Raw genomic sequence first — 18,045 nt, forward strand, 5'->3', positions numbered from 1 at the left:
CAACGTATGTCACTGGAACTGAAGGAGCAACTGATAGAGACAAGGTACCCTGGGTGTAACTGTTACACCTACTGACCCACTCCTTGAAAAGAGACCCTGAGCCCAGCGACTAGAAGGCTCTGTGCTGGAGGACCCGATCCCAAGGTGCTGAGCTCTTGCAGGTGGTCGCTGAGTGAGGCCCTGTCAGAGCAGAGGGCGACTTCCCACTCACGCTTGTCTGGAGACCTGTGGCAGGACCAGGACCTCCGCTCGTGCCGAGATGCCTCCTTCCCCACTTCGTCTTGGGGTGGTTCCTTTACCACCTTTCCTATTTTCCCTACTCTGACTAAGCTGTGTTGTGTGCTGTTTGTGTGCAATAAACCAAGTGATTCATGAATTGAATATTGGCTACGTTTCGTGTATCTCTAGCCCCGTGATTCTTACCTGGCTTTACCGCTGGGCCCTGCGACACACACGAGGTCAGTGGTGGTGATCGTGGAGCCTGCTGTTCTCTGCCTTCCTGGGAATTTTCTCAGGATGTATATCTGATAAAAGGACCTACGCCCATTCTAGGAAAGGGACTCGGGAGGAGCGAGCAGGAGGCTGGCCCTGCTCCGGCTCGGGTCTCCATCAGCTGCCTTCCGTGTCCCTGGAGCATACGGTTACCGGTGCACCTGCTGTCAAACCCAAGGTCACCCAGGTCACCTGAGGCTCAGGGCAGAGCCTCCGCTGTGTGCTTATGGTGTGGCCAGCAGATTAGGGGAGCCTCGGCAACTGGCTTCTTCTGTCTGCAGTCTTTTTTCAGCTTCCTTCTTGTTTTAAAATCCTTTTCTCCAAGTTACTGGCCGTGTCTGTTAGTCTGGGGAGCAGGTGAGACAGGCCGTCCTTGAGCAGGAAGGGCCCTCTCAACATGGCCGACCAGTCCCGCCCCCCCCCCCCCCCCCCCCGCCCCATTATACCTGGTTCCACTCGCCACCCTCATACATCTCATCACTTCTTGCCTGGATGTCTGTGGGGGCCTCCTCCTCCTTGTTGGCCTCCCAGCCTGCAGTCTCATGGGTCGTCTTCCTGCAAGCCTGGGCCTAGTTCCCACGGCTCTTTGGAGCCTTCCGCATCTTACTCCTCCCTCTTCTGGGCCCCCCTGTCCTGGCACATAGCTTGCTTTTTGCACCTAGTGGGCAGCATGGCGGTGTTTATTTAGGTGCCGGCCCCCTACCACCGTGCACGCCCTGGGCACCGAATGGAAGTCTGCTTTCCTCTCACTCCAGTGTCTGCGCAGAGGTGGTGTTTGGGAGCGTCTGCAGAAGCTCCATCCCGTGGACGATTGGATGTGCTGCCTTGCCCGGGGCGCGGGTTCACGGCCAGCGCTGGGTCTCTCCTGCTCGGTGCGCCCCACCCCCTCCTCATCACCACGGTTCGCTGAGCGCCCACCCCGTGCCCTTGACTGTGACGCCTTTACTACAGTCGCTTGGGGAATCCTCGCCACACCCTCTGCTTTCAAGGAACACTCTGGAGCCCACTCGCACTCAGGTTTGAAGCTCAGCTTGACGTGCCACTGGGGCTTAGGAACTGCCATGGTGGGTGGGTGACCAAGAGGGGAGACACTCAGGGGAGGCAGTGCCCTTCCTGGTCCCGTACAACCCCCTGGGGATGATCACGGGACAGGCTGGGCCACCTTGAAGACTCCCCCCAGGTACGGAACACCTGTGTGGGCGGGGCCACGGTGAGGTCTGCTTGGCTGAGTCTCCCCGCCCCCGCAAAGACAGAAAAGTCCCCCCTCAGCCGGGCCTGCACTGGGCACCCCCTGGACCCCTCCTCAGTGCCCGGCCCTGCCTGGGATGGTGCTTGCCCGGCAGGCAGAGAGAGGGCTCTGAGGCAGCCCCGGCCCAGGGCCAGGGGGCGCTGGAAGTCTGTCTGTGCTCTGCAAATGTGCCCACCACAGTCTCTGGGTGCTGGAGCCCCTTAACCTCACCAAGAGCCAGAGCCCCCAAGTGGTCCCATCACCACACAATTTACCATCACAAAGGGGCCACGTCCTAGCAGGGCCTTCCATGATCTCAAGGTGATGGCAGAGTCAGGGAGGGGCCCTGGAACCAGAGTCAGGGACCTGACCCTCCGCCCCGACGGGGCACGTCCTCTCTGTGTGCTGAAACAGCGAGCCCGCACGCCTCTGTTTCCTCACCTGCAGGATGCGGGGCAGGGCTAAAGGCTCTGCCGAGGCCCCAACTCCACTCTCTAGTGCTGCTGTCTGTCGCCACCCCTCGGGTGAGGAGAAGACAGTGGGCACGAGGACCAGGGAAACTGCGGGGAGAGGGGGGTGGTAACTGGACGTCAAGGGCAGGGAACCCAAATATACGGAAATGGGCAGGGCATTTTAAAACAGTCAATTCCCAAATGTCCCACCGGGGGCAGCTGACACCAGCGACAGATGCTGTGAGCAGATAGATGGATTTTATTAGTGTTACACGGCGGCTGCATCGCACCCGGAGTTTAACAGGGCATGAGACTGAGCAGGACGTCTTCTCTCACGGTGTCTTTGCTACAGAAGCTGTATCTGTGGAGAGAAAGGAATCTTTTTAAGTGCTGGGCGTTCTTACCTGGCAAAGGTAACTGCTGATTTACAATTCAAAACGATGAGGGCTGCACTAGGGTGGTAGCTTCACAAAGTTCCTGGAGGGCTGATTGCCTGGGGGCTTCCAGGGGGAGGGGCTGGCTGGACCCCAGGACAAGGTCAGGGGTTGCTCAGAAGTGATCCCTGGTCTCTGGGTCCTCTGGCAGCCAGGACTGTGGGCACCTTGGGGCAGCGACTGGACCTCTCATGGCTCTCCTTCTCCACAGTACATGTGGGCCCCCCATAAACCCAGCAGAGGGGTTTGCAGATGGGCTCACTCTTGCCTCAGCCATTCTGGGGACCCCATTCCACCTACAGCAGCTCAAGAAAACACAGCAGCTACAGCAGACTGAGCTCTCGCTGGCCGTCGGCACCCACACTCACTGATCCACTCACGCAGTGCGCACTTCATCCTCACCACACGAGTGTGAGGAGCTATTGTTACGAGTCCCACATCACAGGAGAGGAAACGGAGGCACGGAGGGCTCTCAGTTAATACATAGAAGAACCAAGATGCAAACACAGGTCAAGCTGATGTCGTGGCCTACGCTTTCTGTGGTGGTCAACTTCAAACCCCTCTTGACCTTGCCTTCCAAACCTGGAGTCAGGGGCCTGGCTCTCCCCTTGGGCTGCCTGCCCCCTCCTGCCTTCCAGCCATGATAGGGGGCTGGTTACTCGAGTCTCAGCGATGGAGTCTTTATTTGTAGACGAGGGCTTAGCTCCCTCCCATGATTGGTGAGAATCCCATGTCAACAATGTAGCATCTCATGACAATAAATATAAAAAAGCTTTATAATTAATTTAAAAACAATGCAGATGTAAGTGGTTACGGTTACAGCTCTTCCAGGAAACATGGGATTCTCTCACCACCTGTGAGCTCTGAAGCTTCGTCCTCTCTCCTCACCTTCACTGGCCCCTCCCCACTTTCTCTTTGTATCTCATTTGTCTTTCCTGGAAGCCCTAACCCTAACCTCCAATTGAATTCCTGTCCTCTGCACCGGAGCCCCACCCTCAGCAGCCTGGCCTCCCCGTGCCCCTCACATACCTCCCCTGTCCCTCTGCCCGTCTCCCCAGCACCCTCTTTGCGCCGCTCACGGGGAGTTCTTAGTCTGTCATTTGACCTTTCCAATGAACCATAAGTCCATTTTTCTCAACAGCTATACTGTAAACTCCTCAAGAGCAGCCTCTGTCTTTGCATCCCCTCCTCTACGCCAGGCATACCTGGTACTTACTAAAGTCAGAGAGGAAAGAAGGAGGATGGTGTGCGGGGAGAGAGAAATAAAGGGGGGAAACTACATTTTTCTTTTGCTACCATGTCACTGGAGGGAATTCCTGCCAGCAGGTTCCTTAGCAGGACTTGAAACCCCAATGAGGTGACTAAAAACATTTGAGGGGGTTATGAGAGGAGGTTGGACCAAAGTCTTAATTTTCTTTAGTCTCCCAATTATTATGATTATTTTTTAATGTTACTTATTGGCTGTTTTCCTCACAGCAAAATATTTGAATAAGTTGACGAATTCAGTATTTTTACTCCCCAAACTATTATAGTTTGTGAGGCTCTATCTTCCTATATTTAAAAATTCTGAGGTCCACCATCTAGCTTCTCTTAGATAGATTCCCTCCAGAGTCAGCAGGCGGGGAAGCTGCCCTCAGGTCATCGGGGGGCTGAGGTAGCAGCTGATGCACCTAGAGGGTGCAACGCCCTGGGTGATTTGGTCTCATACCTTTTTTCCTTTCTTGAATCCACCTGTGAGCAAGGCACCTCCTTGGGAATGCCTCTCATTTTAAAGATTCCAATGAGACCACCTTCTTCTGACATGATTTTAACTACATCCCAGGATCCAGGCAACAGGTCCACTTCCTAATGGGACCTGGGCCACTGACCTTAGAGTCCCAGTGTCCTCCGATGGGGGAGAGGAGGCCTCGGCTGCACCCCCAGCCTGCACAGGGCTCCCTACTGGCCTCCTCGACACTGTGTTTTCAGTGAGAGGACCTCCTTGTTCCGCTGCCGCCCTGCCTGGGCCAGCTCCTCGGTCCTCCCCTCACAGGGACAGGGAGGACCCCACAGGGGTCATCCAGCTGATGAGACTGCTGTGAGGTCTGCCAGCCCAGCCCCCTGCCCGCCCCCTGCCCGGGGGTGTGACATTCCCTGGGGCCTGAGTTTAGTGACCCCACCTAACCTCCAAACCTCAATCAGTGACCAAGAGCCCAGGATCTCCTTCTCGCCAAGCCGCACGGGGGTGTCCTGCTGGCCAGACTTGGGGTCTGAGCTTCGGTCATTACCACAGCCAGGGATGCCACGGGGCAGGATGACGATTCTGCAAGTACTGCCACCTTAGCTCTCTCGCCTCATCTCAAATTTTATATCTTTTGCTAAAACTGATTTCCTTTTCCTTCTATTATCCTGAACTTTCACTGATTTTCCCCTCTTTAACTTGTTGCCACTCTCTAACTGATACTTATAACCTTATACCCTTCAGAAATTATTTCTTATTTCTCTTTCTTATTTTTCCTCCTTAGTTTTCACTGAAGGCAGCGCTGTATCATCTGTGCCTGCCACAGAGTGCTGAGATCACTGGCTGAACCTCAGCTGACTTTCTGGGGTGAGTTTCCATGACAAATGCAAGTCTCTACAAACGTCCTTAGGCACAAGCCAGCAAAGACACGTACTCCGTCTTGTCCTCTCCCTTCTGCGCGGTGATCTTGGCTGCACCCACTTTGGGGAGGGTTGGGTTTACCACGTTGTTATTCCAAAGAAACTTGACTTTCTCAATTGTTCCAACATCAATATCCGCGTCAAACTCATTGGAGTGGGTGGAGCCTGGTCTGATAATCCCCCTTGAAACAGAGAAACAGAAACGTTCCCATTCACTGAAACAAGTTCTAATGACCATATAAGTCCCTGCCATTCTTTTCTACTCTAGATTAACAAGATGATTTTTTCCAAATTAATTCTCAAATAAAGTTTAGAGAAATGAAAAAGTCAGCTATAGGCCAGCAGCCTCAAACTACTATTTATTTTATTTTATTTTTGGCCACATCATGCAGCATGTGGATCTTGGTTCCCGGACCAGGGATCGAACCCGTGGCCCCCTGAAGTAGAAGTGCGGAGTCCTAACCACTGGACCACCAGGGAAGTCCCTTAAACTACTATTTAACTATTATTTCCTCAAACGTAAGTTAATTTACCCTCAAAACTTTCCTATAGAAAACTATGTAAGTCCTTCATATTATTTTTTTCTGGTAGAATTATTTGTACAATAACAAGTTATCCACTAGTTTAACACAACAAACACGTGTGACTAGGCTAATCAGAAAATATGATATCTGGGCAAACATTAGATTTATCTTAAAAAATCTGATCTATTGAGAGAGAAAGAATGAAATGCCTGGATTTATAATAGAGAAAAGAACATGTGTTAGCAGAAATCTGAAGTTAACTTCAATACATAAAGTAAATAATTTAGAATCCATTGATAAAGAGACAAGTATGTCAGTGCATGGATGTGAAGGCCGTGTGTATCAAGTGAGAGGTGGTACCAAAAAAAGGAAATTTACTTGAAGACATTGTATTGGTGAGTGTTTCCCTTATTTCCAAACAAAGCAACTTTGATTTGACCAGTGGCTGTTCTTCCAGACAGTGTTATAGAAACTCCGTATCTCCAGCCTGCACAGGGCATAGAAAAGAGTTTTTATTCACGCACAAAATAGTTGACAGAAATCTCAGATTCTTGTCCCATCCCTTACACTGAGGCGTCGAAGTAGAAGAAGTTCTACATGTTAACCTACGACTCAAACTAGGCCTTAAGGAGAAACACATATCTGGCAGTGGACCCCTGTAGACCTGCCCGCCCAGTAAAGGGGTCACTAGCCACATGTGGCTGCTTAAATTTAAACCCAAATTAAATAAAACAAAAATCAATTCCTCGCTTTCCCTAGCCACACTTTAAGTGCTGAATTGCCACATGTGGCTGCTGGTTACTGCATTTGACAACACAGAGCATTTCCATCATGGCAGAAAGTTCTGTTGGACAGCTCTGTCCTCGAAGGACAGTACTATGAGTTAAGGTGGAAAGAGAAGGAACAAGGGCTGGTCCCCACATTTGGAAAGGTAGTTCAGGGGTGCAGTCCTGGGAGCCTCAAGGGCAAGGTCTGTGTCTTCCCTCTGCCTCTCCAGGGCCCTGGGCAGTCTCCAACACAGGGGTCATCCAGATTTATGCCTGAAGGGCTGTCTTGGCGCCCAGGAGCACACACACATACACATACACAGGAACCTATACACACACGACCACACACTCATGCGCACATAAACACACATATACACGTGCACACACATACATACACACCACATACTCACATACACATTCACACATATGTATGTAAACACACAGACACATCCTTTGCCTAACTCCTACTTGTCCTTTACATCCTCAGAGGTGTTTTCCCTGCCCTTTCCTCTGATCAGGGCCAGGTCCTCTGTCCTACCATGTCACAGCAGCAAGCCGTCGAGCCCAACACACTTGTAGCTGCTTGCTCAGTTTCAGTTTTCTCTGCTGGGTTATAAATTTCATGCTAGGGTGTCTTGTTCTTCCCTGCACCACCCCACATCTAGCATAGCCTGTGGCCCATAAATAAATGTTAGTTGAGGAACGAATATATGGTTTTGAATGTTTAATTTGTTGTTTTAAAATATTGGCAAGTATTTTGTGCATCACTACATCAGAGGAAGGATTGATTAACCAACGCCTTTTTAAAAAAATGTAAACAGTGATGGAAATGTTCTATATCTTGATTTTGGAGATGGTTACATGACTTTTTATTTATCAAAACTCAGAATTGTACACTACAAAGGGTGACTTTGGCTGTATATAAATTATACCTCAATAAACCTGACTTAAAAAACTATATGAGACTTGTATTATATTTATGTATTTATATAAACACAGTCTCTTTTTTACAGTACAATATCTTAGGGAACTGTCATAAGGCAGGTTGGCACAAAGCGGCTGAAACATGCCTGACTCTACCCTATGTCCTAGTCCATTCAGCAGAATTTGGAGAGAAATTACCCCTTTCTGATCCCCTCCAACCCTCCACCAGAGATGCACCCCCCCATCCATGGGCATGAGGGACACATGGACAGAAGGCTGGAAATTGAGGAGATTGGAGTTGGGCTTCTTAAGTGGGCTAGATAAGCAAAGGGTTGGTACCAAATAAATTTTGAATGGATAGAACAGGCGCGGATGACATGATTTTTAAAATGCATAGGACAAGGAACTGTGGGGTGGTGAAAATTCAGAGAAGATGGCCACAGAGACAGGTAAATTTCTGTTATCCCATTAATTATGCTGTTTGTGTCCACTCATTTCATGCCATAGAAATAAAATGAAAGTAAAGCAGACCCTTTCTAAATCCTCGGTTGAGTCTTAAATAGGGTAGTTTGGGTGGATGTGTCCTTTTACTAAGATGAAACGTACCCACAAATATTTCAGGTTAGAGGCCACCCCTTTATGTAAAACAGAAACGAAACCTCTTTTACTTGGGTGGGAAATCACAGTGCAACTTACGAGCAAATTTGCTGGAATCTCCTGTGTTCAGGAAGAACTTCTGCTGCTCCTCACGTGTCTTGCCAGCAAATCTATCAGCATAGTGGCCCATCTGCGGGCACCCTTCCTCTGGACAGGGGAAGCACTTGTTCTAATGAGAAAGATGGATCAGCTGTAAGGTGTGAATTGGTGTTTTTATGACCCACACATCTGGGGAGCAATTTTCCTATAGTCTCAGTTTCCTCTTTCATAACTGGAAAGAGATTGGAATAGATGGTCTCTAAACTAACTTCTTCCAGGATGTAGTACCCAAGCCTGATGTACATCACATTAGAACTACTTGGGGAGCTTCAGAAAATATTGATGCCTGGGCCCCAGGTTAGATCAAATATGCCTTCCACCGAGTGGTATGCTGGTGAATGACTAACAGGCAACTCTGGGACAAAAAGTCCTGTAGAGTTTACCAGTTTCCGTGGTGTAAATACTCTGTGCCTGTGGCCAACTTCAGGCTATCAGCACGATGTCATTGAACGTGGAGTCGGGAATAGATGTTCACACTGGCTCTAGTGAGCCCGCATAGGCAGGCTCTGGTGTATCGTTCGTGCATCTCTCTCCTTGTTGCCAGCTGCACAAGGCACAAACCCCCAGCCCAGCATGTAGAACCCCAGCATCCACCTTTCCTTCTCTCTGGCGTGTAGATTCTTCTCTCACACATTCTATACTTGCTCTGCCCCTGTCAGAAATGTGCACTCTTTCCCCTCCTTCTAAACTCTATGATTTTCCAAGCCAGATTCATACTTTGCCCCTGCAGGAAGCCTTCCTAGATCATTGAATTGACTGCTCTACTCTCCGATTTCCCAGAATCTTCTGCTCCCACATGACTCTTCTAGAATTTTAGCTACCTCCTGCCTAAGGCTTTTTCCCCCCTCCACTCTACAGGACCGTGAACGCTTGTTTTTTGCAGTGCAAAACAAGTAGGGGATAATCAGACCCTGGTGAGAGAGTACTACAGATCCCAACACAGCAGGACAACAGCCCCACCTTGGGACTCAAAGCGGGATGATAGCTTACAGACTCAAAGTTCTTGTAGGAAGCGCAGGGGTACGCAGCGAACCCATCGGGATTGAGGATGCTCTCCGAGTAATACTTGTAGCTTCTCAGGTGATTGCAAGCCACAAAGTCCCGGATTCCTGGGTAAGCAAAGGGGGAAGTCTGCACAGGTGGTCAGGGCCCCATCACAACTTCTCTGCCTCTCTCTCCAAGTGGGATGGTTCCAAAGTGGGACCGTATTTTCAGAAATATAAGATTGGTCTAAAATCCAGCCACAAAATGACAGTTAACATATAAAGGCTGCTTTCTGTGTGCCGGGCAATGTTCTGAGCACTTTACATGTATTGTCCCTGTAAGCTTCACCTTTCCTCAGAGGTGGGTAACATACCATCCCTAATTACAGAAAGACATACAGGCTACAGCCTCTGATTTCAGATTTCAGCTAGGAAGTGGTGGAGCTGGGATTTAAATCCAAGCCCATCTGGTGCTTGAGCCCAGGCCTCTAACCTCTGTTCCAATCTGTGTCCCAGGCACCAGGCTGGAGGTCCTCGAAGACACAACCGGATGTGACTTGACCTCCTAGGCACGACCAAACCCGGGCAAGGACATTGTCATGCCATGTTTAGGCGAATAAAAAGGAAGGTCAAGTAGCTTTAGGTGGCTTTATATGAGCATGCCTTTCACTCTCATGTCTTGTTCCTTCTTAGAACCTTCCTTGGCTCCTATAAATTCCTGCCAAGTGGCAGATGTCACAGCACACATTCCAGACCTGGCCTGAACTTGCTTGGCCGATACTGATGGAGAGTCTAGGCTACTCTATCCATGCAAAGCCTCATAAAGCTGTAAAAGACAAACACATAAGTCCTCATCCTTAATAGTTGCTTTGATGGTGTCCATACTTGCCAAGCCATTATGCTCACATTCAATAAAAGTCTTTACTCATTTGATTTTAACCTGTGTGGTGCCAAATGATGAGTCTGGCTGAAAATCTCACCTGTTCATTGCCATTTTGACCCTATTAGATACAGAGTCAGAGCTGTATCTGAAAGATGTCCTTTATCCCAGGTCTGCTGATTAATGATAAAGAATAGCCACCTTGAGTAGCACAGTCTCTGCTCTAACCTTCCTTATCCGTGATTGCGTCTTATTCTTTCCCCAACATAGAGGAGTGGTGACTCTCATGTGAATGGATTTGCCATGGACATGATTGGGAATATTCCCATTTTGTCTATGGAGTTGAAGCCAGTTACATAAGCTTGAACCATATCACTGACTCCCAAGGGACAACTGGCAGAAAAATTCTCTTAGATTCAGGATATTTACTTTTATGGTATTTCCTTCCCTTATTAGGTAGCTATCAATTGATTGTTGGAGTTACAGCTTTAAGCAATGGTTTTGTAATTCTTTGTTGCTTGTTCACTCCAGGACACCCACACAATGTGTAAGGAAATAAATCAGCAGAGCTGAGATACAACAAATGATACGTGGCTATATATTTAAGAAATAAGGTCTAGAAGGGGGGATTGTATATTTTCAAAGAGCAGTGTGTTTTCGTTGCTAAGATTTGCTGTGGGAGTGGCGTTGCTCCCCCAGGGAAGTGATGTCCCCACTCTGCTCTGGCTTTACCTGCCCAGATGCCATCTAGGTCCACGATCTGCGACAGGGCATTCTTCTTGCATCCGGGCATTTCCTCTCCTCCGTTTGGGAAGAAATCAAGGTGACCCACCTGTTGTTTCGTTCCAAAGCCTGAAATGTTTAGAACAGCAATGAGCTTTTCATAATGCAGGGCTCTCATTAAAAGCACGTGCTCTCACAATCGCACGTGCTTGCAGCTGGAACATGGAGGGGCTCACCCATGAATGGGATCAGGGGAGCTGCATCCGTGTGGATCACATCAACAAAACCAGCGTCGGAGGGATCAAGTCAGACCTCTTCAGGAGTACCCTCGAAACTTGCTTCTACAGGATCCAACCCTAAAAGAGATGGCCAGTGCTGTACACAATAGGCCTGGCTATAGGTGCCAGCAGGATTGAGCTTGTACAGTTGCCCAGGCTGTGCACTACCTAACTCAAGGGATGCCATACCCTGGAGTTGTGCAGTGCCATGGCCGGGGTATTGAATATGGAGACATTGAGTCTCAATGATGCTCATTACATTCCAGTGGCATGGATAGAGAAGGGCAGGTGAGCAAAGAAATTTAGATTTTGTTTAGGCAAGGGTTTTTTTCCACATCAGATTCTCCCACTTACTTGTATATCTTTCTCCTTCAACATTCTCTTTCTCTTCCCAAGTTTGAAGGAAAAAGGGGAGAAGTAGTATGGTATCACAATTCAAAACACAAATTCTGGGACTTGGGTGCCTTGCTCCAAATCCCTACTTGGCTATTTTTTGAGCAAGTTGCATGACCTTGGGTGAATCACTTGACTTTTTCTACGCCTCAGTTTCCCCATTTATAAAAAGGGGTAATAATACAGCTATAAGATTAAATGAGATAACATATGTAGCATTTAGCATAGTGCCTGGCACATCATTATGGGTGTATAAGTAAATATTTAGAATTATATCTCCCTGACTATATTTCCTTCTTGACAGGACTCCTAGATTAAACAATTGTTTTTGAAGGTTTGATCAGAGTAGCTGAAAAGGCACGAACATAATTGTCTGTTGAAAATAAAAGGGAATGTTCTTATAAAGGTAGAGACTTGAACCAAAAGACAGCAGAACCGGGATTGAATGTCAGTTCTACCACTGATTAGTTGTGTGACCTTGGGCAAGTCATTTGCTTCCCTCAGCCTTCTTCTTTAGTTCTGAGGATTAAATGAGAAAACGTAAAGCACTTTGCACAGTATTTGGGATAAGCAGGCACTTAATCTATGCTTACTATAATTATTATATTAGCATTATAATGATTATATTATATTGATATATTTTGTGGTTATAATTTAAAGGCTTTGCTTGGGTTAAAAGGATGCTTTTGGTGTGGTGGTGTCTGGGTTTCTTCTACCAACGAAGGCAGTGGAAGCAAAATTTTTGTGTTCTATTCTGCCCTTGATTTCAGAGAAGGGGGAAAGGAATGACAATATGGACTTGTCTTAATTATGTTTGCTCACGTTCATATTAGCCTTACTCTGCATTTTCCTGGCTGTTCAGTCCTGCTGAGAGACCCACATCACCAGAAAATGGATGGGGACAGAGGCAGAGGAATTAAAGAGAGCAAAGACACCACTTCCCCTGCCACAAAGATAGGCTTCTGGGGGGCTTCCTAAAATGCTCTGTGCAGACTCTAACCGGCTCTGCCACAGCCAAGGGGATGGACTCTTTGGGGCCAGCTCCAAGCTAGGCTGCAGTCTTGCATCACGTTCTGGGGCTACTGGGGACAAAACCTTGAGCCCCAGCCCTCAAGTCTTACCTGTAATCCTGCCCAGGCCTGGAGTCTTGCTCCCAGCCTCTCCCGCCACGTGGGCCCCCAGGCTGTGGCCGATGAGGTGGACTTGGGTAGGTAAGTAACTGTAGTTCGACTGGAGAGGGAAGATTGTATTTTCAGGACATTTCTGTGCTGTGGTTTTTGCAAACCTAATGCCGGTACTCCTCTGCTGAAAACCTGCCACAGCCCGTAGGATCAAGCCCAGTCCTTTACGAAAGCCTCAGAGCTCTTCTGACTCAACACCTGTTTTTCTAGACTCTTTTCTAGCTAGACCCTTAGTGGAACTTTCAGGCCCTCAAATATGTCGTAGTCTCTCACCTCTGGGTCTGGTTTAGCCTCCTCTTCCTGTTGTCATGTCTCCCCAACCATGACCCCAGTTCACATCGACACAGCTCAGCCATTAGCTCTCAACTTAGATGTCTCTTCCTGGGAGACATCCTTAATCACTGCCCCCCGCTCCCCAGACTGGATTAGCTGCCCCCCTGCCCCCCGCGCATGTGCTCCTATAAAGCCTGTAGCCACCCCTCCCCATCCCCACATCAGAACCCTGATCACACTCAGTTGTCGCTGTAAGCTCCCCCAGGGCCTGGGACCTCAACTATTCTCTTTATTCCCTAGCAGAGCTCCTGACCATGTGCCCCCAAATATTGGATGAACAAACAAATGACACAAGCTCCAAGTATTCACACCTGTTGGTCTCAGAGATGTTCACCCAGAAGTACTTGTTTATTATAGGTCTACATACAGCGCCTTGAGCACCAACACCATAGGTTTTGATTTGAGGTGAGTTTTAGAAGTAAGACTCCAAGAGAAATATCAATTCTTTCTATTTCCTCTTTGAAGATATAACCCTCAGCTGTGTCTTTACCCAACAGAGACCGGTGGGTGCTGTGTGTCCCCTCCTCAGCCCAGCCACCACTCACCTTGAGCATGGCCAGCATCTGGGCCACCTGGGCGCCCACCACACACACGTTGTTGGCAGCCTGTGTGTAGCTGGTCTGGGAGCCTCTTTTCCAGTCCACGCGGATGCAGTTCACCTTCTCCACCTTGAACGTGTTCTGGTGTTGGAGAGACACCAGGGGGTTATCACGGGAGCTCGTGAAACCACTTCCAACCAGAGCTCAGAAATGGTCGCCGAGAGTTACCACTGGCTGTCCTTCTGTCCCTTCCTAGTTGGGGCACTGGGATGAACTCGATTTTGTTAGGAATCCCATTGCCAATAGGAGTTATCCCTCGGGGCAAAAGCTACAAGAAAGGCAAATCGATTCCCTCTCTAGTTCGTAGACTAATTAAAAGCTGACCACTCTCTGGTTTTCTTCGACCAGATTCAATTAGGTTGATTCAATAAGGTGGCTGAAGCCAGGGCATCATTCAAAGAGTCCTGTTTCAAAAAGAAAAGGTCTCAAGTGCATTCTCTGGCAGCCAGGGTCTAAATGACCTTGTGGATTTGACTGCTAGGGGTCAAATCCTGGGCTTGCTTCACCCCAGGCTGCTGGGTATTTACGAAGCTTTAAGGTGGGAGGGAAGTGTCACTATTTTTACAGTCAGGATAGCACAATATTTCATGGAGGAAACACACTAAAGATATTTAAAAAATAGAACTGCACTGATTTAAAAGATATTGAAGAATTCTGAAAGGGCAACTTCTTCCTGGATGTCAAAGGAACTGATATATCCTTGGAAGTTCTGCCGGGCAGGACATATGACCAGCTTGAGTCTAAAGTGGTACTATAAATTTAAAATCCACCTAGAATCTTTTCACATATATGATACTAATATGTGTGATCACACACACACAGATACCAACAGCCATTTTCTCAGGACTTTTATTTTTAAAGCAGCCCTGAGGAATCTCTTACAAACCTGGAGAATTTGGGATATAAACTATATCTTACAGTTTATACATTAAGATACTTATTAATGATGGGACAGAAGCGATACCAAGAGTTAAATGGCTGGTACAACCAAGGTCAAATGCAGAATGATTTTAATTTTCAGAGTTTGTAACTTTTCCTGTTGACATTTTAGGTCGGAGGGTGGTAGACAGGCTGCTAGGGTAAATTCTTAGGTGTCAGAAAAATGTATTGAATCAGTGAACACAAGAATAGAAGGGATGATGGTATATCGTGTGTATTTGTGTGTGCCTCTGCACATGTGTTTTTGTGTGTATGTGTATGTGAACATGTGTATATTATTCTGTTGTCTATCGTTCTGAGCAAAAGATGCTCTATTACAGTGGGTTTGGCACTTTCTATTCTGCCATTTTGGGCACCCAGTCAGTCGAAGCTCTCCGTATCTCAAATAAATGGTCATAGCACACGTCTCTGACTCTCAGGGAAGTGGGAAAGACTTGAACAGAAAGAACATAATCCTGCGTTTATAGGAATACAAAGTAGCCTCACTGAAATGGAAGCAGACGATATTTAGGCTTGATTTAACCAGAAGTGAGAGGACAGAAGTGTTTGTTCACGCAGCAGACGCCATTGCTTCAGGCTACAGATGTAGTCTAGAAACTTGCAAGGGGATTTTTATTTTGGTGAAGAGGCATTTTAATTGCATAAAGGTACATCAATATGTCAGGATTTCCTGTTTTGAGCTCACTAATTGCGATTGCGTAAAGGGAGGTGGAGACATTAGTGGAAAGCAGTGGCAGCTGCCCACAGCGCAGGCCACAGGGGTTAGAACCAGGCCCTACCTTGCACATATCCACGAGCCAGCTCTCATCTCCCTTGTCTATGAAGCCGTGGATGATGAACCGGGTCTTCCTGTTTGTTTGGAAATTGGATGCCTCAACCGTTGATGGATCAGAGGGAAGGAGAATCTGTGACAAACGCAGAAGGGTTCCGTGTTTTTGCAGCCCAGCCACTTTAGCCTGTCTCTTTCTTCCCCATCTCTGCCTGTTCCAATGCACAACCTTTCAAAGTTTAGCAAAAAGCCACCTCTTTCAGGAAGCCCACCCTGACCTCTCTTTCCCTGCCCTACCTTCCCAAGTCAGGAATCACTACCTCCACTGGGTCTGGATTGTGGCTCATGGTCTTACACCTTCCATAGGTTCTTCCATAAGCTCTTTGCCCAACACCAGAATCACATAACTAGCTAGAGGTTCTGACAAATGTGAACCATTCATTCATTCAAGCCAGCTTTTTTACCGGAGACCTACTCTGTCCAGGTCTGGCTAGGCCTGGGGGCAGCTGGCAGGATCGGGTAGAAGCAGAGGGTACAGAGGTAAGAACTCCTGGTCCCCCGGTGGGCACAGCCCCTCACCAGTTACAACAATGTTAAAATGGCAGAGGTCTCACTTGAAAGTTGTTTGGGTTCTCGTTGGTGTAGAGCAGGAAGCGAGTCCCGATGTCCTCAGGGCTCCAGGGGAGAACTTTCAGGGGCCTGATGGCGGTCCCAGCCCAGGGCTCAGAGTCAGAGAAGCACCCAATGGAATCATAGCAAACTTCCTTTCCTGTAAGAGAAAAGCTGACCCTGCTCAGGGGTCCTAAGGCTGGCCTGGTTGCTCCCCTGCTTGGGGACAGGCTGAAGACCAGGCAGACACTTGCCTCCGCCCCATCAACTCTCTCCTTGCCCCCTCTGCCCCCGTGCCCACCTTCTGATCAGGGAACAGTCTCATTGAATCCCACAGAGACCTCTCTGCTTCGAACCACCATCAAAACTTAAAAGTCCTGTGTTCCCTGCCTAGATCTTCCGATAGGTTTATTTGACTAATGTGATAATGGGCACTGGTAAGTCAATATGTTAACCCGGGCAGGTGTCTAATGCTTTATCTGGAAGAGTCTGGCCTCGGACCTCCGGGACATGAAGGCAGGCTGGCAGGGAGATGCTCTGAGACAGGCCCGCACAAACTGCAGCCCCACCCGCGTCTCTGTGGAAACGTGGAGCTGTCTGCAGCCGCTGGAAGCCCTGCCATGGCTGAAGCTTTCTCTGGCCAGTGCCGAGATGATGGGTTTATGCCTCTCCCAAGGGGCAGGTGGGATGTGTTTTACCTTTGGCTGCTCCCAGCAGGAAAAGAGTGAATGTCCAGATGCTCACCATCTACAATAAATTCAGATATTTGGCCTCACCAAAAGCATGACCAGAGCAGTGAGCAGACTCAAGAATTCAAGGCTCTTTGCCCCACCTCCCTCCTTCACAGCTGGCGGGAGACTTACCCTGTTGGATGTTCCAGACCTTCCTTCCCTCTGGATCAAGTGCCCGGGCTGTTTTCTTATACTCGAGCCTTATCAATTGGACGCTGCTTCGAGGAAACAGCAGGTGATTACAGAGCATACTGTGTGCACTTAATATTTTAAACTGCACAAATACACAAAACAAGATTAATAATAGAGGTCAAATCTTCCCACAAGTCTGGGAAGATGAAAGAATGCTTGATTAAAAGGAGGTGAAAGGTCTCTAACTTTGCGCCTATGTACATGTGCCTGTAACTATGAGCTGAGTGGGACCCACTTTCCAATTTTTTATTTTATCACCTAGTACTTTGCAAGTCCCAATGAGGACACCGCAGCAAACTCTAATCATGGAGGGCTGGGTTTCTCACTTAGAATGGATGGAAATGCCCTTGCAAATCGCTGATAGTGAAAGGAAGTGTCTAAGAAAACCTCCTCTTTCTTTTCGTCTGTCTGTCTGTCTACCTCTGTCTCTGGCAGTCTAGTAATACTTGAGCACATGAGCTTTGGAGACAGAGTCAACAGCCCCCATAATAGCCTCTGACCGCAATCTCCCACTAACTAGTGTTCCAGTTACCTATTGCTATGGGATGAACCAACCCAAAATGTAAGGGTTTAAAACAATAGCAATTATTATATTATCCTGTTATAATTTGGAATAGCTGGGTTCAGGTGCCCATAAAAGCCCATGTCACCAGACCACATAATGTCTGTCGAGTTTCCTCAAACCCTCCAAAGTTTGCACACCTGTCCTACAAGACTCTACCCTCTGAGGCTGTCATGAATTACCCACTGACCCAAGCATCTGTGAGCAGCTTGACTGGTTCACACAACAAGCAGATAAACCTTCACATGGCAAATGCCATTGGTGCCCTACCCCGCCCCCAAGTTAAATATGCCTCTATGTCAAAGTTCACACTGCTCCTGAATAATCAGGACACTGGGGTCCAGGCTGGAGGGCCCTTCTATGAAGAAAACAGAAAAGACTTGCCCTAGAGTCATAAGGAAGAGCAGCCAACAGTTAGTGAGGCTTAGTATGTGCAGTCAGAGTACTTTCCGTGTATTACATAATTTAAGTCTTACAACAACCCCATGAGGTAGGTACCATTATTTGCCTCCCTTTACAGATGTGGAAACAGAGGGACAGGTCTTTAATTGCCTATAAAGTCACACAGCTAATGAGTGTTGAGATGGGATTTGAATCCAGACTATCCAGAGCGAAATAAGGAGTTGCTGAATATCAGTTATTCTGAGCAAGTTATC

At 48.1% G+C, this 18,045-nt stretch overlaps 1 protein-coding gene across 1 annotated transcript; it reads right to left on the reverse strand.

Annotated features, from left to right (window-relative positions):
* Window positions 1-2,469: 2,469 nt before the first annotated feature.
* PNLIPRP1 (pancreatic lipase related protein 1) lies at window positions 2,470-16,651 on the reverse strand. Its single transcript, XM_061193013.1, is given in 12 exon segments — window positions 2,470-2,533; window positions 5,261-5,428; window positions 6,149-6,257; window positions 8,158-8,287; window positions 9,208-9,326; window positions 10,813-10,932; window positions 11,040-11,159; window positions 12,596-12,704; window positions 13,534-13,668; window positions 15,306-15,431; window positions 15,910-16,064; window positions 16,603-16,651. Coding segments are annotated over 12 exon segments (1,404 nt in total).
* Between the last annotated feature and the right edge of the window lie 1,394 nt (window positions 16,652-18,045).

This window comes from Eubalaena glacialis, chromosome 1 (genome assembly GCF_028564815.1).
Source record: "Eubalaena glacialis isolate mEubGla1 chromosome 1, mEubGla1.1.hap2.+ XY, whole genome shotgun sequence".
NCBI lineage: Eukaryota > Metazoa > Chordata > Mammalia > Artiodactyla > Balaenidae > Eubalaena > Eubalaena glacialis.